The sequence below is a fragment of the Schistocerca serialis genome, chromosome 6 (genome assembly GCF_023864345.2).
Source record: "Schistocerca serialis cubense isolate TAMUIC-IGC-003099 chromosome 6, iqSchSeri2.2, whole genome shotgun sequence".
In the NCBI taxonomy this organism is placed as follows: Eukaryota; Metazoa; Arthropoda; class Insecta; order Orthoptera; family Acrididae; genus Schistocerca; species Schistocerca serialis.
Genome location: NC_064643.1, coordinates 652773769 through 652798487, shown reverse-complemented (window position 1 = coordinate 652798487; position 24719 = coordinate 652773769). Strand labels below are relative to the sequence as shown.

Here is a 24719-nt window from a genome sequence, read left to right as displayed (position 1 = left end):
AGAATAAGGAGGAACTCAAGAAAATGTGGAAGGAGTATTTTGAAGAAGTCCTGAGCCCGAATGGATATGCGAATGAGGAGGAACAAGCTGAGGAGAAAAAAGAAGAGGAACAGCAAATAGAAAAAGACCTTACATGGGGGGAAGTGGAAGAGGCATTGGGCAAGATGAAGGGAGGGAAATCACCAGTTCTGGATGTAGTGATGGTGAGAGCAGCAGGAGAGGTGGGAACACAATGGTTATATCGAGTAATGAAAATTGTGTGAAGACAGAAGATGATCCCAGAAGACTGGAAGAAGGGAATAATTGTCCCGATCTTTATGAAGGGAAATAGAAAAGAGTGCAAGAACTATTGGGGGATAACACAGATGAGTCAGTGTGCAAAGATTTTTGAGAAAATTTTGGAAGCACGAATTCGGGCAAAATTAGAAGGAAGAATGTGAGAAGAGCAACATGACTTCAGAACAGGAAGATCCACGGTGGATCTAATTTTTGGTGTACAACAACTGCAGGAATAGTGATGTAGTGATGGATCCTATAATGAGTACAGTAGCACAAGTAACGTGAAAGGAAGATGAAAGCTATGGGGTTTGCAGGTGATCTAATGATTTGGAGGAATAAGGAGGAGGAAATACAAGAGCAGTTGGATGTACGGGAATGAACAGTACAAGAATATGAGATGAAATTTAGTATAAGTAAGAGTGAGATGATTATCACAACAAGAAAGAAGGAGAGAGGAGCAACTGGAATAACAATTGGTGCGGAACGATTGAGGAGAGTGGAGAGTTTCAGGTACCTAGGAAGCCTGATACAGGAAGATGGAAAAGACGACAGAAATAAATGAGTGGGGGAGAAAATCAAAAGCATTTTGGAAGTGTGTCAGAAGCCTGATATGGAGCAAGGATGTACCCCAAATCAGTAAAAAGGTTATATACAGGTCATACTATGTCCCAATAATAACATATGTATCAGAAACCAGGGTTATGAAAGGAAGAGAGAAAAGCAAAGTACTATCTAGTAAAATGAAATTCTTGAGAAACAGTATTGGATTGACAAAGACAGACAGGTTAAGAAATGAGAGGATCAAAGAGTTAATGAAGGTGGAACCATTACAGGAGGAGATAGAGAAACCAAAGGCTGCAATGGTATGGACACATTAAGAGAATGGAGGAGAAAAGGATACCCTGGAGTATACATGAGATGAAACTGAAAGGAAAGAGACCAAGAGGAAGCCTGAGAGACAGATGGCCGAAAGGAGTAGAGGAATGTGTCCAGAAGAAAGGAGAAGACTGGACCAAGGCGAAGATGGAGAGACGGTAGCACGCCAGACGACGATGGAGAGGCCTATGTTCCATACAGACCTGGCCAGAGGCTGGAAACTGTTCAAGAAGAAGAAGAAGATGATGATGATGATGATGAGGACCTGTTAAAGACCTGCTCTCCTTCTCCCGATCCCTACAGTGGAAAAACTTTTTTTGCCACGAACCGTAGCAATCAGACTCAACCAAAGACCAATGTTGAACCCTGCCTGACTCAGTTCACTCCTCCATCCAGCCATAATCCACCCCCAATGCCCCCAAATCACCCCCTGTTAATTTTCCAGGATTTCTTAACCTCAAACCTTGCCTTACCATCATTCTTCAAATCCATCAACATGCAAGCTAATCTTATATCCACAGAAAGAACAGCAGTCCACTGCCTAAACACTGATCCTGACCTTATAATCCTACCTGCGGACAAAGGATCTACTACTGTTGTTTTGAACCGCAAGAATTACCTGCCAGAAGGACCTCACCAGCTGTCAGATACATTCACCTACAAACCTTGCCACAATGACCCCATTCCAGAAATCCAGCAGGATCTCTAGTCTCTTCTCAAATCCTTAGGCCCATCCCGGAACCCCTGGCTGCAATCCAAATCTCTAGTCACTCTTACCAATCCCTGCTTTCCTGCCTTCTACAAGCTTCCTGAACTCCATAAACCCGACCATCCAGGAAGTCCCATTCTGGCCGGTTACTGACAGCTTGTTACTTGTCATGCCCACATAGAAAGCAGCAAAATGGTTGCTGCTTAGCTTGTAAAACACATGACTGGTTTCACAGGTAGCCCTGTGTCTCATGCGACAGATGATGCTTGTGACCAGACCGGAGTCGGTGGTGGTGGGAGGATGTATGGGACAGATCTTGCATCTATGTCTATTACAGGGATATGAGCCATGAGATAAGGGCTGGGAGCAGTGGTTGTGTGGAGATGGACAAGCATATTGTGTAAGTTTGCTGGACAACAGAATACAATGGTGTGATGGGTGGGAAGGATAGCGGGCAGGACATTTCTCATTTCCGTGGTAGTCGTTGTTCTTGTAGACTGATACCTTCAGCTTTCATCCTATTACGTGGAACCTACCCTCCCATATGCATAATGCCTATGGCCTTACCACAGTTGAACGCTACCTTTACCAATGCCCGATAGATTTCAAACCAACAACCACCTTCCTACTCACCACGGCCAACTAGATCCTCTCCCACAATTACTTCTCTTTTGAAGGCATTACCTACAAACAATAAAACAATAAGGGGTATGACTATGGGCACCTGCATGGCACCATCCTATGCCAATGTATTCATGGGCCATCTAGAGGGATCCTTCCTAAACAGCCAGAATCCTAAACCACCCACCTGGTTCAGAGTCACTGATGACATCATTGCGATCTGTATCGATGGTGAGGATACCCTATCCACATTCCTCCGGAATCTCAACACCTTCTCTCCCATTTGCTTCACCTGACCCAACTCAACCCAACAAGCCACCATCCTAGATATTGACCCCCACCTCAAAGATGGCTACATGAGTACCTCTGTCCATATCAAACCTGCCACCCGTTCCACACCCAGAAGTCCCTTCTATACAACCTCGCCACCCATGGCCCTCGCATCTGCAGTAACGAGCAGTCCCTCTCGAAATATACCGAATGTCTCACTGAGGCCTTTACAGCCCATAATTATTCTCCCAACCTTGTACAAAAACGAATCTCCCATGCTGTATCATTCCAGTCAGCCACCACTTCCCAAAGCCTCACAATCTGATCACAAAGGAGCATTTCCCTAGTAACTCAGTACCGCCCAGGACTGGAGCAACTGAATTACATTCTCCTCCAGAGATTCGACTACCTCTCATCCTGCTGTCCACTGAACTTACACAATATGATCGTCCACCCCTACACAACCCGTGCTCCCGACCCCTTACCTCATGGCTCACATTCCTGTAATAGACCCAGTGCAAGAGCTGTCCAATACATCCTCCCACCACCATCTACTCCAGTCCAGTCACAAGCATCATCTATCACATCAGAAGCAGAGCTACCTGGTGCAGCTGGGAGATTAGATGGAGGGTTGGGGAGAAGGGAATTGTGTGTGTGTGTGTTTTTTGTCTGTCTGCCATCTGTTTTTGACAGAGGCCTTGTTGGCCGAAAGCTTATTTTGTGATAGTCTGTTTCTTGTGCCTACCTGTCACTCAGTATCTCTGCTATGTGGTGAGTAGCAACTACACTTTTTACAACCATACTCTGTGTGTTACCAACCACTAACTTCGCAAAACTGTTGCCTGCAGGACTTTTCTCCCCTGTCATATTATTTAGGCATTTAAAAAGCTTTAATGCAGTGAAAGTCTTTGATATAAGGTTTTTCAAGTGTGGTTAAGTGCGGCAACTGTGTGAACTTGAAGAGCAGTGCCTGAAGAGAACTACAGTCAGATAAATTGTTAATGAGGAGAAATGTACTTAAAGCAAACATTTTTTGCAATAATAAGTTAATTGAAACTGGCATCACATCATAGCCAAGCTGGAGGGAATACTGCAGACTGAAAGGCATCCCCAAATGCTGTGCAACTGACAGTGCTCTTTATGGTGCATGTTATAATATTTACTGCAATAGTGAAAGAGTTCACTCAATATAATTCCCTGTGAAATGTAATTTTTCTGAACATAACGTCTGAGAGATAACTTACAATGTATCAGGAGAAACATTCAAGCAGGAAAGGTAGAAATACTGGCAGTTTCCAATGCTAACTGTAGCTGTGAAGCTGCCTCAGAATTTTATGCTTCAAGGCAGTGGCACAAGTTCCCTCCATGTTGGAAAAAATTAATATGAGGTGCTGTTCATGCAGAAAGCTTAGAGTATGATTATGTCCAACTGGATAAGATGGCTGAGAGTAGAGGAGAACCTCACCTAGCTCGCCTGGTTTCAAGGACTTATATCAGATGGCTGCTCAACATTCAGTTAAATGTTTACTCCACAAGCTCATCAATGCAACACACTAGGACCTACTCTTAGCTGGAGAGATCTGTACTAGTTTTAGGACAGGAATGAGTATAGTCTACTTGCATAAGTAGGAAAGTTCTGGTAGAATGTAAATACTTTACAAGTAAAGGAGACCACTCACCACTCATGCCTAGCTCTCTGAGCTGCAAGCCTCCACAATCCCTCTTCCTCCCTAATGCCTCCCCCCGCCCCCTTCCTCCTCCAACACTATCTGAAGCAACCCTCACCTCAACCTAGTCCACATGCCAAACTGCAGCATTGGCATTGTGTGCCCACCCGGTGCCATATAGAGGCATAGCCGTGTGTGTGTGTGTGTGTGTATGTGTGTGTACACCTAAAGTATTTATTATCCTCCTTAGAACAAATTTTCTTAAAAAGCTACAGAAGAAACTATTCAGAAATTACATGTAAATGTTGAAAACAACACTGTACTGAAAGTTATCTGGCACTGGAGCTGCGTTGTAAGCCACTGGCAAGCTAAATTGTAACTCCTGAATGCGGAAGGCGTAATTGTATGGTTCTTGATTGTTGTAACTAAAATCCAACATCTCCCTTCCTTACTCTCATTATCACTCTGAAATATGGGCTCCTGTACATCTTCAGATGCTATTTCATGAAAGTAAATCAACATTTCCCATGCTACATCCACAGGGGATGTCAGTAGAGCTCCTGCATTCAACAGAGCAAGAACTGGCATTGATATGCCACTGGCAGACGTACTTACATGCTGTGATAGTTGATCTGGAGTGATTATTTCAATTCAAGAACTGTTGTAACCTCAGTCTTTTCACTAACTACTCTTGGTAGTGTTTATTGTGTGACACAAATGATTCCAAGATTTACCTTTGCCAATTGATATTTAAGCCTTTTTGGACTGACAGGGTATAAATATGCCAATATTGCATGACAGGCACTATATGTTATGGCACAGAAAATCTCTGTGGGAACAGATACTCAATTGTATAAGCACATTACAGTCTCTTAAAAAGTTCATGATGATTCTGCAAGTTGTTGCATTTTCTGAAATGATGATAGTGATGACATTAATGGGTAACTGTTTCAATTTGTTTAATCTCTCAAACAAAGCTACTTGCTCATTCCATGTAGGCTTTCACGGCCGGCGTCTTTATCAGTAAACTCTTCCGGGCTAAGTTGCCGTGGTCGATCTGTAGAACTTCTTCTCCCTGACGTTTCGTTCTCAACTGCGGAGAACATCTTCCGAGGTGAGTCGACGACTGGCTGCTAGGAGCTGGGGCCGCCGCTTATATAGAGATCGTAGGGGGCGCCACCACACGTCACATGGCGTCGATGTGCAGCTATCTCTGGCTATCGTCTGTTCTCTCGATTGCAGGCAATCGATTGTCACGTGATTGATGCAACGTCGACCGCCATATCTTATCCAATTTTAATCCTTCTTCTTTACGATTAAAATTGTATTGATGTTTGTGGATTTCAATTGCCTCTCTATACATACGTGTATAATAGTGCGACGTCCTCGCTAGCACGCTTGTTTCACCAAATTTTATGTCGTGATCTCCATCCTTAAAAACATGTTCCGCTACTGCCGATTTGTCGATATGTCCCAAGCGACAGTTTCTTTTGTGCTCCGTCAACCGTGTATTGATGCTTCTTTTGGTAGTTCCTATGTAAACCCTGCCGCAACTACACGGAATTTTATATACCCCTGGGGTGGCTAGGGGGTGACGAGCATCTTTTGTTGATCTTAGGCATTCACTAATTTTCTTAGTAGGCCTAAAAATGGTCTCTACCTGAAACTTGGCTAGTACTTTTCCAATGCGATCCGTGATATTATGGATGAACGGAAGAAATACTTTTCCAGCTGATGGTTGTTGCTGTCTCCCATTTTTAGGCATTTTTCTATTTGGGTGAAGTGCTCGATTAATCTCGTTTTTTGTATAACCATTTTTCGCAAAGGCCATTCGTAAATGATTTAGTTCTTCTTGTAAGTAGCCTGGTTCACAAATATTATTGGCCCTATCCACTAGTGTTTTTATGACCCCCCTCTTTTGCCTAGGGTGGTGGTTTGAGTTCTTATGGAGGTAGCGATCGGTATGTGTACCTTTCCTGTAGACCTTATGGCCTAAGGTCCCATCTGCCCGTTTGATAACTGATACATCCAAGAAGTTAAGTTGTCCATTCTTCTCCTTCTCCATAGTAAATTTAATCTTTGGGTTGATGCTATTTAAGTGTACCAGAAAATCATTCAAGTCTTCTTCCTCATGATTCCATATTACAAAGGTATCATCCACATACCGATACCACTTCGAGGGGCTTTTTTTGGCCGACTGCAATGCTTGATGTTCAAAATATTCCATGAATAAATTCGCAATTGCGGGACTTAGGGGGCTTCCCATGGCTACCCCATCGATCTGTTCATAAAATTCACCATTATACTGAAAATAGGTTGAGGATAGACAGTGTTGGAACAAGGCTACTATATCAGTAGGGAACATATTGGCTATATGGGAGAGAGCTTCATCAACTGGAACCATCGTGAACAAAGACACTATATCAAAACTGACAAGTATGTCATTAGGACCGACAGTAATTTCCCTCAATTTCTCAATGAAGTGTAGAGAGTTTTTAATATGACTCTCAGTTTTGCCTATGTGAGGTTGTAACAAAGAGGCAAGGTGTCTGGCTAGTTCTTGGGTAGGAGCTCCAATTGCGCTGACTATTGGTCTCAAAGGAACATCAGGTTTATGTATCTTTGGTAATCCATATAATCTCGGAGGATAAGCCTCCGTTTCACAAAGATACTTTTTAACTTCTGTAGGAATTGAAGACTGTTTTATCAGACGCTTGGTGGCATTCAGCACATTCGTTGTGGGATCCTTTTTCAACTTCTTGTATGTGCTGGGTTCCAGGAGATCACTGATCTTCTTGTGATAATCCTCAGTATTCATTAAAACAGTAACATTTCCCTTGTCAGCGGCAACTATAATAACATTCTTGTCTGCATTGATCTCCCGCAATGCCTTCCTTTCCCCTTGAGACAGATTGCTGCTGGGTGGCTTAGCTTTGCGTAATATCCTGGAGGTTTCCATTCTAATTTCATCAGCAGAATATGATGGTAACTGACGAATTCCTGCCTCTATATTAGCAATAATGTCCTCCACAGGAATCTTGGATGGAGTTATTGCAAAATTCCCTCCTTTAGACAGAACAGAAAGTTCTTCCTTAGACAATTCTTTTTCCGATAACTTTCTGTTCTGTCTAAAGGAGGGAATTTTGCAATAACTCCATCCAAGATTCCTGTGGAGGACATTATTGCTAATATAGAGGCAGGAATTCGTCAGTTACCATCATATTCTGCTGATGAAATTAGAATGGAAACCTCCAGGATATTACGCAAAGCTAAGCCACCCAGCAGCAATCTGTCTCAAGGGGAAAGGAAGGCATTGCGGGAGATCAATGCAGACAAGAATGTTATTATAGTTGCCGCTGACAAGGGAAATGTTACTGTTTTAATGAATACTGAGGATTATCACAAGAAGATCAGTGATCTCCTGGAACCCAGCACATACAAGAAGTTGAAAAAGGATCCCACAACGAATGTGCTGAATGCCACCAAGCGTCTGATAAAACAGTCTTCAATTCCTACAGAAGTTAAAAAGTATCTTTGTGAAACGGAGGCTTATCCTCCGAGATTATATGGATTACCAAAGATACATAAACCTGATGTTCCTTTGAGACCAATAGTCAGCGCAATTGGAGCTCCTACCCAAGAACTAGCCAGACACCTTGCCTCTTTGTTACAACCTCACATAGGCAAAACTGAGAGTCATATTAAAAACTCTCTACACTTCATTGAGAAATTGAGGGAAATTACTGTCGGTCCTAATGACATACTTGTCAGTTTTGATATAGTGTCTTTGTTCACGATGGTTCCAGTTGATGAAGCTCTCTCCCATATAGCCAATATGTTCCCTACTGATATAGTAGCCTTGTTCCAACACTGTCTATCCTCAACCTATTTTCAGTATAATGGTGAATTTTATGAACAGATCGATGGGGTAGCCATGGGAAGCCCCCTAAGTCCCGCAATTGCGAATTTATTCATGGAATATTTTGAACATCAAGCATTGCAGTCGGCCAAAAAAAGCCCCTCGAAGTGGTATCGGTATGTGGATGATACCTTTGTAATATGGAATCATGAGGAAGAAGACTTGAATGATTTTCTGGTACACTTAAATAGCATCAACCCAAAGATTAAATTTACTATGGAGAAGGAGAAGAATGGACAACTTAACTTCTTGGATGTATCAGTTATCAAACGGGCAGATGTGACCTTAGGCCATAAGGTCTACAGGAAAGGTACACATACCGATCGCTACCTCCATAAGAACTCAAACCACCACCCTAGGCAAAAGAGGGGGGTCATAAAAACACTAGTGGATAGGGCCAATAATATTTGTGAACCAGGCTACTTACAAGAAGAACTAAATCATTTACGAATGGCCTTTGCGAAAAATGGTTATACAAAAAACGAGATTAATCGAGCACTTCACCCAAATAGAAAAATGCCTAAAAATGGGAGACAGCAACAACCATCAGCTGGAAAAGTATTTCTTCCGTTCATCCATAATATCACGGATCGCATTGGAAAAGTACTAGCCAAGTTTCAGGTAGAGACCATTTTTAGGCCTACTAAGAAAATTAGTGAATGCCTAAGATCAACAAAAGATGCTCGTCACCCCCTAGCCACCCCAGGGGTATATAAAATTCCGTGTAGTTGCGGCAGGGTTTACATAGGAACTACCAAAAGAAGCATCAATACACGGTTGACGGAGCACAAAAGAAACTGTCGCTTGGGACATATCGACAAATCGGCAGTAGCGGAACATGTTTTTAAGGATGGAGATCACGACATAAAATTTGGTGAAACAAGCGTGCTAGCGAGGACGTCGCACTATTATACACGTATGTATAGAGAGGCAATTGAAATCCACAAACATCAATACAATTTTAATCGTAAAGAAGAAGGATTAAAATTGGATAAGATATGGCGGTCGACGTTGCATCAATCACGTGACAATCGATTGCCTGCAATCGAGAGAACAGACGATAGCCAGAGATAGCTGCACATCGACGCCATGTGACGTGTGGTGGCGCCCCCTACGATCTCTATATAAGCGGCGGCCCCAGCTCCTAGCAGCCAGTCGTCGACTCACCTCGGAAGATGTTCTCCGCAGTTGAGAACGAAACGTCAGGGAGAAGAAGTTCTACAGATCGACCACGGCAACTTAGCCCGGAAGAGTTTCCTGATAAAGCTACTTGCTGATTGCAATGCTACTCACACAAAAAGAATATAGGATTTGATCTTCTAATGATGTGTGTTTTTTTTTTAAATTTGGGGAGTCTTTCATTCCTATTATATAGAGGTAACTGGGATATTTCTGTTATGGAAGCTTATATTTATAATGTGATGTTGGGTGCCTTCTACTGCAGTAATGGATGTTGTCAGCAGATATACCACAGCATTCTGTTCACCCTGCTGAGAATCCAACTAGGCAGCTCCCTTTCGTGCCTGCGGGGTTCACTACATGGGTCCGTTGTCTCCGTTTCGCTCTATCACGGGCTGCATCTGGGTGGATGTTCACCTATTTAAGATCTTTATGAATCGTTATCAGCCCAACATTGCTTAGGTCATCCCTTGGGTCTAATGTCGATGACTTCAAGTATGTAACCCGCCTTGGCAATAGAGTCATCATTGGCCCGTAAAACATGCCCAAACCATCGAAGACAACTCTCACACGTTTTGTCTTGGGTCGGTACATCAAACTGTTTCCTAATGCAGTCATTAGAAAAGTGATCTAACTTTGTGAGGCCTGCTGTCCACCTTAGCATCTTTGTTTCCATTATACTTAGGCAGCGTTCTGTCTCAACTGTAGTCGGCCAGCACTCACAACCATACAAGGCGACTGGTCGGATGACAGTGTGATAGATTTTTGATTTTAAATTATCTTTCATCCTGCGGTCACAAGTGACTCTGGTTGTTGTTTGCCACTTCATCCAGGCTGCCTGAGTTCTGGTGTTGACCTCTTCGGTGAGTCAGTTGCCAATGGTGATTGTGGAACCAAGATTCTTAAACTTGCTCACATGAGTCAGATCTTCACCATTAATCATGATGGTTCCCATTTCACGTCTGTCTGATGTCATGTACTCGGTTTTCTTCAAATTAAGGCACAAACCGTGTTGCGCCAACCAGTCACTCCATTCTTGAGTTAAGCTCTGCAGATCAAGCTTGTATTCTGCTGCCAGCATCACGTTGTCAGCATAAAGTAGGTTCCATGATAATGGCAGGTGCAGGTCAGCTGTCATGGTGTCCATTACGAGAATGAGCAGAAATTGTGATAATGCAGAACCTTGATGGACGCTGACTGTGACGGGGAAGTCCTTGGATAGCCCTGAGGCTGTACAGACAAAACTTCTTGGCTGTGCGTAAAGTAACTGCACCTAGTTAATAAGCTGCTCTGGCACATCATGCTGTCAAAGTGCTAGCCAGATGAGACTACGTGGCACCCGATCAAAGGCCTTTTCGAGATCCAGGAATGCTAAATGCAGCAGCTTGGCTTTCTCATGATGTTTCTCGACTAAGAGTATTGCAGCATGAATCGCATCAGTTGTGCCGCAGTTCTTCACAAATCCAGCTTGGTTTCTGGAAATCTGTGTGATCTCATGGATCCTTTGGTCCGGAACACACTCAAAGATTTTCATGGCCTGGCAGAGAAGTCGAATTGGATGGTAGTTGGTGTGCTCAGCAGGATTTCCCTTCTTCTTAAAGATAGGAACAGTGATGCTCTGCTACTAATCAGTTGGTGTTTGTCCCTCATCAATAATCTTGTTGAAGAGTTCCGTTAACCATTCGGCTGCCTTCCAATGATGGGAACACCATAACTCTGCTGGAAGGTCGTCTGGGCCGGTGGCTTTCCCAGGCTTCATTTTCCTCAAAGCAGTCTTGACCTCTTCAACAGCAATTTCTCTTATGGGCCCTTCAACAGCATGGCCGGTGGGTATTGGTGGATGGGGAAACTCTTCTGTTGAGATCTTCTTGAAGTAGCTGTGCCATCATTCTCTTGCCTTCTTCCAGTCAACTAACGGATTACCGGCCTCATTACTGACTCCGTAGAACCGATGAACATCTTGTGAATTGCGATGTCTTGCTTTAGAGAGTCAATATAAATCCCGCTCTCCTTCACGTGTGTCAAGTTTTGCATAGAGATCAGCATAACATGAGGATTTGGTTGCTGCTATAGCCTGTTTTGCATATCTTCGGGCTGTTCTGTATGCATTCCATCGCACCGGTGGTTTGTCAGCAAGAAACTCATGATACAATTGTTTCTTTGTGTGTACCATGTCTTTGATGGTGTCATTCCAAAGCCAAGTATCTATATCTATCCTTGGTTGTCCTGGTTTTGCTGTCCCAAGAATTGCATGTGCAGCTTCATGAGCAGACACTTTCAGTTTCTCCCAGCTTTTTTCAATTGTGGTAATTGGTGGCAAAGTAATTCGGGCTATGATGTCGGCTTCCTTATCCTTGAATTTCCACCATTTGATTCTCGCAGGTCCTGTGCGATCTATGTGCTTGTTTGTTGGCAACTTGATTTGTAGCTTACAGATGAATGGACAGTGTTGTGTCGTGACTGTTTCATACGGGATGACCTTTTCATCAAACACATCTTTGAGATCACGGCATCTCGTGAGGATGTAGTCGATCTGCGCGGTGTTAGTGCTGCTGTAATACGTGATTCGATGTTGGGGTGAAGGGTACACAGTAACCAAAATAATTTTGTAAGGGGTGGGGGGTGGTGGGGGGTACAACGTAACTCAAAATTTTCTAGTTTTAATTTTTATTTCCAGGGTAATATTGCCTTGATAAATAATGCCCTTTTTGTTGTTTCTCTCTCTGCTACTCTGTAATGCACTAAACAAATTCATGAACAACTGTGTGGCTCCTTCTTTTAGTTTTCTCTCTGTCCTGTATTAATCAGACTTAGTAATGGTCCCACAGCAGCAAAAATTAAGGCCATCAAGTAGTTCTGGTTGTGACTGTGAGGAGGTTGCTCTGCAGGCTTTGGAATCAACTTTGGAAGGAAGGGAGAAAGAAGATTAGGATTTAATATCTCATTGACATTGAGGTCATTAGAGATGAGGTGCAAGCTCAGAATGTTTCATGGATGGGGAAAGAAATTGCTGTGCGCTTTCAAAGGAGCCACCCTGAGATTGGCCTGGAGTACTTAAGGGAAATAACAGAAAACCTAAATCTGGATAGTCAGAGACACACTTGAACCACTATAATCCTGAATGTGACTCCAATGTGCTAACACTGAGCCACCTCACTTGGTTGAATCAACTGTGATCGGGGCATCCTGACCACAGATCTACATTATTTGAGGGGTCATTGCAACAGCGGCCACCTCTGAACCACAATCTCCAGCATCTCACTAGAGACACTGGATGTTTGATCCTTCTGTCTTCTTCATCCCAGCTGCTGGAGACCCCCATGGATTCTGTACCCTGTTTTTTTGCCAGTGGAGCCATCAGTGCTTCTGGTACCCTAACCTGAGCAGCTGCACCTGTTTTCTTACCTTGTCTTCCAGACCAAAGCATTGATGCCACACAAGTGCCACCCAGGACCTCATCTGGCATCAGCTCACTGCCACCACACTGTCCTCCCCCCATCAGCCAGATGTTTTTGGTTCCAAACACTGATTCAAGGAGGGAAGGATCTTGTAATCCCACAGGAGATAATGACTGATGATGCGACATCGATATGACTCACTACACCTACATTCAGTGGGGTTGCTGTGAGTGGTGAACAACACAGCCTGTTCAGGTCAGGTCAAGATGGGCTATCAGCCAGTTGATGTAAGGCCAATGCTCACTTCTGACTGCTAGAAAAAGTGTTTCTCTCCATGGCCAACTAACACCCTGATGATAACTCTGGACCTGCTTGGAATCTGATTACAGTGCTGTCCGCCTATCACTATTAACCAATACTTCAGTGAACTGTGGAATCACTCAGCTAAGTGACTGATCACAGCCTCGCTTACAAGTGGCTTCTACCACTGAAATTCAAATTGTGCTACTGACAATTGCTTTAATTGGTAGTCCTGGAAAATGCACAAGATCAGTCATTCTTACTAACTATTTTGTATGTCAGTGTATTCCACAATTCCATAAATGACTTTGAGATGTAAATTGGGAATTGCAGACTATCCAGAAATTTGCCAGCCACAAATTTAATCTGATACACTGATTCTCTAGTGAGATGCTGGAGCACTTGCCCGCGAAAGGCAAAGGTTCCGAGTTCGAGTCTCGGTCGGGCACACAGTTTTAATCTGCCAGGAAGTTTCAAATTAAATGGTAGTTTTGTGGCTCACTTCCACTATCCTTGTAGACATAACAACCATATTAGCAACTATGTCTGAACTGACTGTATTGAACTGCTTTCAGTGATTGATTCACTAACAAACAAACAAACATGTCAAAGAACCTCTATGAGGCTTCTAGGTAGATTATATTTTTGGAGTCCAAGTATAAGCTTTGATTCCCAAAACTGCAGACAATATTTTAATGTGGGTTGAGGAGCACCTTCCTACCAAATTAAATGGAAAATTTCTAAAACTGTCTAGTGAGAAGATACTTTACGATGTTCTGTGAATAGGAAGAACAAAACAATTTTTGAAAGTGCAATATGATTTCAGTATCTTCCTTGCAAATCACTGGAAATTTAAAGGCAATGGACACAAAAATTTAAAGGAAGCATGTGAGTGGTTCTTGGATGGTGTGCATGCATAAATATTGAAATCACATGATATTTTTGCACAAAATCTTGTCATCATTACCAGATGGTCTGATGCATTTGAATTTTGTACATCAAAGGGTTTGTCTATGATCACCTCCATTCATTATGTGATCAGACAAGTTACACATATGAGCCAGTGCTTGGTCACATTACAAAGGTGTTGGGGTAAAATTTCCACTTCCTCTACCATTGGCACTAAAGCACAGCAAGCATGTTGCTGATCCACATGGTCTTCACTTGGCTGTGGGGCAAGAAAGGGGGCAAATCAACTTCATATAGCTCAGTGTAAATTGCTGAATGTACATAATACAACCTTCCCAAATTGCACAATCATTTGTTTGGTGAGTACAACCATGTGTCACTCTCAGCTGTGCATGCCTGAGCAGATGTTGTGAAGGTGCAGAATGCTTAGCTAGATGAGTTTCCTTTACTTGCCACTACATACCATAATGCATTGTAACATAACTTGAAAAAATGTTTTCTCTGCCATGCAGAAGAGCCATGCTCCTGTTGTCTCATAATCAGTGAGAGCTCATCTGCATGCAGGAGGCTGAGGAACTACTGGCTAAGTGAAGCTGAACCACGTGGTAAGCCAGTGGTGTGGAAGAAGTCCCACTATGCGGCTACACCATGCACATGTATGGCTCTAAATGGAACCCATTTGCTTGTTCCAAGTGCTGGACTTCTAGAAGGCCTAATGTAAGTAGCTACGTGTTCCTCAGCTGATAATATACTGGCCAGGTTTCTTAGAGTGTCTTCTTCTTAGTCTTTCAAATAAGGGGTTGGGTGAAGTCCCTTTCTGAATTTATTAAGGGAAGAACTGTTCTTGCTACTACTTTCTGGGTTGTCCTAAGTCCTGTTACCCTGTTGATGAGTATTGTGCAAGACCATCAAGCCAGAGAAGCTTTAGCAGACGAAACAGTCAAAGACTGTCCAGATGAACCACAAATAAGTGTCCTGTTGACAAGTTGACTACTCAGGGGCTAAGAAGTTACATCCACAAAAGAAAAATGTATGCTGGTCTAGAGGCACGGAGTTGGCAGTCTCATGACTGTATTATCATAGTACATGGTTCTGGGTGGTTCATCAGAGACAGAGGTAAGATCAGGAATGCCCCACGAAAATATGAAAGAAACACTCCTGTTCCCATGAACATAAATGACCTGTTGCATTGGATTGGCAGAAATCTGATATTCTTAGCTGATGATGCTGCTGCGTGTGGAAAAATGTCATCATTGAGTGATTACAGGGGATTCAGGATGACTACTCGCAATGGTGGTCATGCAGAGACTGTCAGAACGAAAACATAGTTGAAAATTCCTGGCAGACTAAAACTGTGTGCAAGACCGAGACCCGAACTCGGGACCTTTGCATTTCGAAGGTAATTGCTCTACTGACTGAGCTACCCATGCACAACTCACAACCTGTCCCCCACAGCTTCAATTCTGCCAGTACCTCATCTCATACCTTTCAAACGTCATTCTGGGAACTACATAGTTCCTGTGGTCGAAGACGGCAGAGTTAGCAAAGTGAATGGCTAGGCAGAAACAAAACCTAAAGAGTAACAAAAATCATTGTAAGTAAGAGCAAACAGCCCTGGTAACAATCTGAAATAGAACAGATATGATCACTCACTCTATTATCAACATGTGTGCATCAAAGGTTTCAGAGAATATCTAGAACTGCTAGACAATTGTTGGGCCACATTATTTACAGGCACTATTGCATCAGAGAATGGGTCCATGTGACAAGTCGACAGTGGTGACACTTTCCATGGGACAAAACTGTGGCTATGGTCTGAAGCTTGAATAACTCTGCCCTATCCTCCTGTCAATACTTGGGCTATGTGGGCAATCTGTATCACTGTCAGATACTAAAGCCCTCCCCCTTTAATCGGTGCATAGGGCTACAGATGGCCTGGGCTGGGCCAACCTTGTCAAGGAATGGGCAAGAGTGGTGCTCAAATCCCCACCAAAAGTGCCCACAGTATCCCTCATCATGATGGCTGGGTCAACACTGTCTGTTAAATAGCCAACAAACTGACAGTTTCTAGGGTGCTGATTTGTCCTGCCTGTCCTGCCTGCAGGTGAGTGGGTGCTGGCTGTAGTTAAGATAGGAACAAGGGTTCAGACTTCAAGGGCACTCCAGTCTGAGAATGCTCAACCTATGACGATTGTTTGTTCTGGGGGTCTCTGGTGTTGGTGGGAGCCGGAAGTGGCTTACAGGGAGGAAGTGGTTCCACCTCTCTTGGTTCCCACCTCTGGTCACAACTGAACCCCTGATGCTGCCTGAAATGAAGGCAGAAGTTGTAGAGGTGGCAGGCAGGCTGTTGGGTAGGCTTGTCCTGGGCAAGGTTGCATGGGAAATGCCCAATCTACATCTGCTACCAAACTTTATTGTCAATAACAAAACCCAGGGTTCTGGACAAATGTGCAAGCCCATACATGGGAGCCCATGCAGTAATAAGGCTGTGTGCATGGGCAGCAGGCCTGACGAGTCAGGCACAGCAAGTTGAAGAGGGTGTGGGATCCGTGCTCTTATAAAATTTTGGCCGGACTATGTCTAATTACAGGGGTTGACTGGTAGGTTGCACTGTCATCTATCATCACTATCTAGTGCACCTGCATTTTGAAGGTCTTGACCATCAGGTCACGTTCTAATTGCCCACTGGATTGAAAGAGATAGAGGTCACATACTCAATACTATTGCAATTACAAAGACCCTGAAATGTAGACCCTGTAACAGAGAGTCACTGTCAGAAACTGAATGGAAGGTGTCCCTTGTCCCTTCAATTGCAAATATGATGGAGATGGCATCAATGCTAGCTGCCGTGGTATTGGTAGACACCTGTGCCACATATGGACAGTGTTGTGACTCGCCGATCATTCAAAGCGCCACCGCGCAATTACGTGCGTCCTCTACGTGCGGCGCTGTCTGCCAGGCTAGCCATGCAGCAGCTGCGCCACCTAAGCGGCCAGACGAACAGCGGCCGCTAGACTGGGACTCAGTGCTCATTCGAATGCTAACGTGTACGCATGTCTTGCTTGTCAACTTACTCTGTGACTTATATGTGTTGTGTCGTTCTGAAATATATGTGTTAAACTTGACGTTATAATGATTGGCGACGAGGTAGTGGATTTTTCCTTTTCACCGTTGACCCACAGGATTCCATGGCTACTGTCGAGCAACTATTGCAAAATCTCCTTGAACAGCAAACGCTTCTAACAGCGGCAATTCGCGATTTCGTCGCGGTGACAAATGCGGGGCGTTTCTCGTCGTTGGCTATATCTCCTTTTCCTCCTTACGACGAGACGGCGGAAGACTGGTCTGATTATGAAAAATGTCTTCGACAGCACTTCTTGGCATTTCATGTCACGGAAGAACAACCATGTAAGTTTCTGTTCCTTTCCTGGATTTCACCTCAAATGTATCGGTTGTTGTCGCAATTGGCTCCCTTGAAGGATCCTGCGTCTTTGTCCTTTGCTGAAATGTGCTCACTTCTGTCTGGCTATTTTCAAAAGCAAACACATGTGGTAGCCTCTCGTGTTGCCTTTTATTGTTGTCAAAAACAGCCACATCAATCCTATTGTGTTTGGGCTACTGAACTTCACGGCCTCAGTCGAAAGTGTCGATTTGTTACTGACGTTCACAAAGAATCCTACGCCGATTCCACGGTACGGGTTGCTATTATCCGGTCGGCGCCCGACAAAGAAGTTCGGCAACGGGCCCTTCAGTTGGCAAATCCGACTCTAGATGAAGTTCTCTCCATTGCGCAGTCTTTTGAAATTTCTTGCGCCGCTGGGGCACAAATAGAGGCGTGGGGTGATGTTGGGGAAATACAACCTCTGTGCGCTGTTAACGACGCGTGTGGCGTGTCCCCGCCGGCCGACGTGACCGTAGTGCGCTCCCACGCACAGCCTTGGCCTAACCATAAACAACCCGCTATGAAACTGCAGCAAAACCCCCAACAACTTCCTTCATGTCTGCGGTGTTTTACGAAACATTCACGCGAGGATTGTCCGCAACCTGGGCTGTGTGTCACAATTGCAAAAAGAAAGGTCATGTGTCTTCCGTTTGCAAATCCGGCTGCATACATGATATTCATGAACACGATGCTGATTCTGTGTTGTCTGCCAATTGCACTTCTTCCCTTTCAGGGAAGTTATTCCTCACTGTCCAAATACTTGGTCGCGATGTTGGCATGCAGGTGGATACTGGTTCTGCTGCCACTATCGTCAATTCTCAGTTGGGTTCTCCAATCCTGTCACCTGTCACTAGGCAATTACAGACTTACAACAAACAGAAGATTTCTCTCTTGGGACAATTTGATGCGGAGGTATCTTACAAATCTGTCGTTCGGACTGTTCCCATATTTGTGGTCAACCATAGTAATGTGGAGAATCTTTTTGGTTTCGATGCCTTTCACGTTTTTGGATTCTCCGTAGATGACTCTGTCAATATCGTCTCTGATGCTACTCTTTATGCTCATTGGATTCCTTGTCTACAGCATTTTCGTCCCTTTTTTCTCCTGGGTTAGGCCATGCAAACGACTTTGGAGCTCATATCACTCTCAAACCCACTGCTCGGCCTAAGTTTTTTCGGGCGCAGCCCATTCCTGTGGCCCTTCGTGATCATGTCAAACGGGAGCTGGATTGTCTCACTGCTTCAGAGGTCTTGCTTCCTGTCACTTCCAGTGAGTGGTCCTTTCCTGTCATTGTCGTTGCTAAGCCAAATGGTGACATTCGTCTCTGTGGTGATTTCAAGGCCACTGTAAATGCTCAATGCCTTATCGACACTTACCCTATGCCTTGACCTGAAGAATTGTTCACTAAACTTGCTGGAGGCCAGTATTTTTCTAAACTTGACCTGTCAGAAGCTTATCACCAACTTCCTCTCGATGCTGCTTCCCGGCAGTTTCTGGTCATTAACACACCTTTCGGTCTCTATCAATACCAACAATTGCCATTCGGGGTTGCCAGCGCCCCTGCTCTCTTTCAGCGATTCTTGGAACAATTATTGCTCACTGTCCCTGGGTGTATAAATTGCATGGACGACATTGTTGTCCCTGGCTCCACCACTGAAGAACGTCTTCAGAATCTCTGCACACTTTTTCATGTCTTACAGACTGCCAGTCTTAAGTGTAATCTCCAGAAATCAAAATTTTTTCAGGCATCTATCACGTACTTGGGGTTTCAACTCTCTCGGGATGGTACTCATCCGCTTCAGCAAACTGTCGCTGTGATCGATGCCCTTCCTCGCCCTACATCTGTTAAGGAACTGCAGGCCTTCTTGGGGAAAATAGCATACTATCAAAGGTTTTTACCGTCTGCGGCTTCAGTGGCTCAGCCGTTGCATCGCCTGTTGCATAAAAACGTGCCTTTTCACTGGTCCGCGTCATGCGATGTGGCTTTCCAGAAATTGAAGACTATGCTGAAACAGGCCCCGTGCCTGGCTACTTATCGACCTGGCCAACATCTTGTTCTTGCCATGGACGCCTCTCAATACAGGGTCGGTTCCGTCCTTGCACACCGTTTTTATGATGGTTCTGAACAACCCATTGCTTATGCCTCCAAAATGCTCACGGATGCCCAACAAAAGTATTCTCAAATTGAATAAGAAGCTTTGGCCATTATTAATGTTCTTCATAAGTTTGGTGTTTTTCTCTATGGATCCAAATTTCATCGTGTTACAGATCACAAACCACTTGTTTCCTTGTTTTATCTATCAACGTCACTTCCCGACAAGGCTACACACCGCCTCCAGCGTTGGGCTCTTTACTTGTCTCGTTTCAATTATGAGATTCATTTCTGGCTGACGGCTCAACATGCGAATGCTGATGCTCTGTCTCACCTTCCCATGGGTCTTGATCTGGCATTCGATAGGGACGAACTTTTGTGTTTCCACCTGGATGTTGCCGAGCAGCGGGTTGTGGGCGGGTTCCCCATCACCGGGGACCGGCTGGCGGCTGCTATGGGTTCTGAAACCTACCCTCTCCCAGGTTTTACACTGTATTCAGAAGGGTTGGCCGGATCATCTGTCCACTAAGACTTCTGATCCGTTGTGGAACTACTACGCTTTGCGTTACCGCCTCACGGCTAGGTATAGTGTTATCCTCCTTTCCACCGAAAATGCTTTGCCGCATGTTGTGGTACCTGCGTCTTTGCGTGCTTCAGTCTTGTGCCTCCTTCACCAAGGGCACTGGGGTGTCTCTCGCACACAATCTCTGGTGCGCCGTCATGTGTACTGGCCCAACATTGACTCTGAAATCGTACACATGGTCGCTGCCTGCGGCCCTTGTGCGTCACAGGCCGCCGCCCCGAAGTCATCTTTGTCACCATAGCCTTTGTCTGATAAGCCCTGGGAGCGTATTCATGCTGACTTCGTGGGACCTTCTTTAGGTACTTATTGGCTTCTCGTTAGTGATGCCTACTCTAACTTTCCTTTCATTGTCTGTTGCACGTCGCCTACCACCGCGGCAACCACCAATGCTCTAGCTCGCATTTTTTCTATGGAAGGCCTTCCCTCTACTCTTGTTATTGATAATGGTCCGCAATTTGCCTCTTCCGATTTGGCGGATTTTTGTGCCCGTCACTGAGTCATGCATGTCACGGCCCCTCCGTTCCATCCACAGTCAAACGGTGAGGCTGAACGACTGGTCCGCACATTTAAGGCTCGGATGAGGAAACTCCTGACTTCTTCTGCTGCTGATGATGTGCTTCTCCAATTTCTGGCTTCTTACCGTTTCACCCCCATGGGCGACCACAGCCCGGCTGATCTCTTACATGGCCGACACCCCGGCACGCTACTTCATCTTCTGCGGCCTTCCACTTCACGGCTGCGGGTGCCTTCGCTTGGCCGGTTCACCGCCGGCGACCTTGTATGGGTACGGGGATATGGCTGGCAGCCAAAATGGAGTCCTGGCTGCACCTTACGACACCGTGGCCGACTCCTGTATGAAATCCAGATGGACACGGGTGTTGAAGTGCGTCATTTGGACCAGCTTTGGCCTCGCGTGCTGGCAACGCCTGTTCCAGATGCCGCTACACCACCTTCGGCTCTACCTGACGCTCAGGTTTCTGGAATCTCTCATTACTTACAATGCAGTCCTCTCACCACCATATCGGTGCCAGCACAAGAACTGACGCCAACAGGAGACGTGCCCATGCAGGAACCAGATGACCATCATCTGTTGGAGCAACTCTAGTTACCTCCTCCTCCTATGGACGCGGACACATCGCCCATGTCTCCTGTAATAACAACCAGACTTGCCGCAACGGGCAGATTGGTGCACGGGGCCCCAGCAGATTCGACCCCCACGTCTCCTGTCATCTCAATCCTTTATCACCGGGGACACTTTCGTCCGTACGGGAAGCCTCCTCCTCGAGACTTTACAGCCAGTCAACCAACACCTATGGACGTTAGCAATCTGCAGGTCACCTCCATCAAGACCTGTGCAAAAACTTCAAAGGGGGTAAAAGTGTTGTGACTCGCCGATCTTTCAAAGTGCCGCCGTGCAGTTACGCGCGTCCTCTACATGCAGCGCTGTCTGCCAGCCATGCAGCAGCAGCACCACCTAAGCAGCCAGCCAGCGGCTGTTAGACTCGGACTCAGTTATGATTTGACTGTTAAAGTGACACCCGTCTTACTCTGTTTACTTGATCTGTGACTTTCATGTATTGCGTTGTCCTTGAAATATATTTGTTCAACTTGAAGTTATAACAGCCAGACTACTGGATGTTGGATTCTTAGCAAATTGGATGATGTTGTTGGTTGGTTGTCATCAGTTGATAGTAAAATCAAGAGCAACTACTGCTAGTACTAAGAAAGTAAACAAAGTATCATGAGACATAGCTTGCACTGATACTGTTACCTCATGAGCTTTGGCAATTTTTAGCACTTCACTCAGTGTTGCATCACTCTAAAATGTTTGCAATGATTTCTCTATCAGGAGCTAGACATATAACAACATCATGGATCAATGAGTCTGCATATGATAGATCACACTGTTTTAAAATGACAAAAACAGACCTCCCAATTGTTGTTTGCCTCATTAAAGCAAGTGAATGGTTCAGGAGGGAGGCAATGATGCTGCAGCTGCAGCTGCAGACTGTTGCTGGGTTTGCAGTAGCTGTAATAGCAATTCCTGCTGTTGGAATTCTCACTACTTTTCTTGGCGTTGCTGGAGTTGCTACTGTCGCAGTTGCAACTGCTGCTACCCCAACTTTAGAAACTCAAGACTAATGCTTCACAGTGAACAGATGCATGGTAAGAAAGTACTCATCATCACTTTTCCATCCTACTCTGCCTAGATAGAACACACTTTATGATGATGCAGACTGGCAGCGGTGTTGAGACTGGTGAGACAGACACTTCCTGTGGTTAATGAGAACGGAGTTCATGAAGTGAACAGCTAGCCAGAAACAAAGTCCACACAGTTGTGAAAGTTGTCATAAGCATGAATAAAATGTCTAGGGAGCAATCCAAATCATAAAATGTAAACATAGGCAAGGTCAATCGCTTTACTATAAATGGCACATATTGAAGGCTTCAGAGAATAGCGACAACTCCTGCACACATGCAGGGCAGTGATATTTACAAAAACTGTTGCTTCAATGGATGGGTCCACAGCTCACATGAAAGGGCACGGTGACATTATGGCCTCTGCATGAAAAACTGCAACTGTGGTATGAAGACCAAATATCTCTGACCTTTCCTTCATATCGATACTTAAGCTGGACAATGAATCAGAATTATTGTCAGATGCTGAAGTTTCAATTATGGCTTCTCATTATGTAATGGATCAGACACAATTGAGGGATACTGTATTCTCAAATGGAAAAGACGTATGAGTTTTAGTGAGAAGCAAACAACAGCACTATAATATATACTAATCTTACAAAAATTGAATTTGTTAAATGTGATTTGCAGAGTATCCATGTAGATGTAGATGTAGTTCCTTTACGGTAAAAGTGAAATTACCGTATAGCATTATTGACCGGGAGACCCCGTCTGGAACTGTTTGGCCACCGGTGCAACACCACTATAACAACATGTGGAATGAAGAAGATGAGAGGAAATGATTAGGGCTACACAAATACCTGGTCCACATGTGAAGAAAATATCTAACCTGGCTGAGGATCAATCTCTGGGACCCAACGATCTAGAGACAGCAACGCTAACTATTAGACACCAGCTGTGGACTTCCTTTATGGTGTTTGAACTTCATGCTACACTTATTTCCACAGTGTAGCTTTAACAGCAAATTAGTGTTTTTTTTGGGAAACTTCAGCAATTTTATAGCATTGTAGTTACCTTTTTACTAAGAGATCTTTTTCTCCTTGCTTAACAGCATAAAGTCCTGCAGGTGCAAATGCTTTACCAGTCCACAATGAAAAACCTTGATTGGAACTCGTGAACATTCAAGATGCAGCTTTCAGCTTTTGCTCTGAAATACCTGAGAGAGAAAGAGAAAGAGAGAGGGAGAGAGAGAGAGAGAGAGAGAGAGAGAGAGAGAGAGAGAGAGAGAGAACTTAGTATTTATGTGCAATCTGCCATCCAATCAGGCCTTATTCTTGCTATGCACAGTCAAGACTGTCTTGGATTTTTACACACCAACTGGGTTTAAAACATTCCTTCAAAATACAATGACAATCCACAGAGACAAAGAACATTTCAAAGAGCACCTGTATCACAAACAGCTCTTACAAGCCAGCAAATCCACTACTGAAGAACAATGTTTTTCATAGACACACACAAAGAGGTACGAAGTTGTTTACCTGGCTGCTACTTACTACAGCAATACAGTAAAAAAAAGAGACTGTCAACTCACATTGCAATACCCTGATAAATCAACACAGAGAATACTGAGTAGTGAAAGCTAATGTCAGCTGTGTTTCAAAGCTTAGTGATAGCCACAGAAGCCTAGCAGATTTAAACTCCACAATCTCTTTGTTGTGATCAGATGAATGCATTTACATTGCACGTCCAGAGGAATAGTGATTTGAATAAGTGAGCACATATATACATTCATATGTGTCCCACATTATCAGCTGTCAGATCACCTGATGTTAACTGAAATATATGTCCACAAAATAGTGTAATTTCTATGAATTTTTGTGTCACACAATCTGAAAATAACACAAGTACATAATATGCCAGAAAGACTTAGATCAAATTTAATGCAAGTATTTTATCTGAACATACCTTGGATCAGCACCAAAGTCATGCTAATTAAAAGTACAAATACGCTGTTCACTTTTGGGCTGCCTTTGAAGAACCAGTTTCTTACTGCTGTGAATAAAGCAGTTTTCTTGTATGACGTCTTAACCCTTGGAGCATTAGGCAATTTGTTGTTGAGAAATTTACTTTCTCCAACTAATGCACACAGAAGCTTTGCAATCCATCCTAGGTAAGCTAATGTCATACACATTAACAGGAGGATCTGGTAGTAATTCTGGTAATAGTCAAGACCAGACAAACTTAAGGCAACCAAATTTTCACTGAGTAATATCTGAAAAGGAAGGAAAACATGCTATCATAATTGTTCTGGTATCAGACTTTGTAACTTATTAAGT

At 44.1% G+C, this 24719-nt stretch overlaps 1 protein-coding gene across 2 annotated transcripts in view; it reads right to left on the bottom strand.

The window, feature by feature from the left end:
• The window catches only part of LOC126483900 (GPI ethanolamine phosphate transferase 1), a 272222-nt gene that overhangs the window by 87009 nt on the left and 160494 nt on the right, over positions 1–24719 (bottom strand). For both annotated transcript variants that reach the window (XM_050107168.1, XM_050107169.1), the window contains exon 8: positions 24349–24655. In XM_050107168.1, the coding sequence (XP_049963125.1) occupies positions 24349–24655 (307 nt within the window). The remainder of the gene's footprint in view (positions 1–24348; positions 24656–24719) is intronic.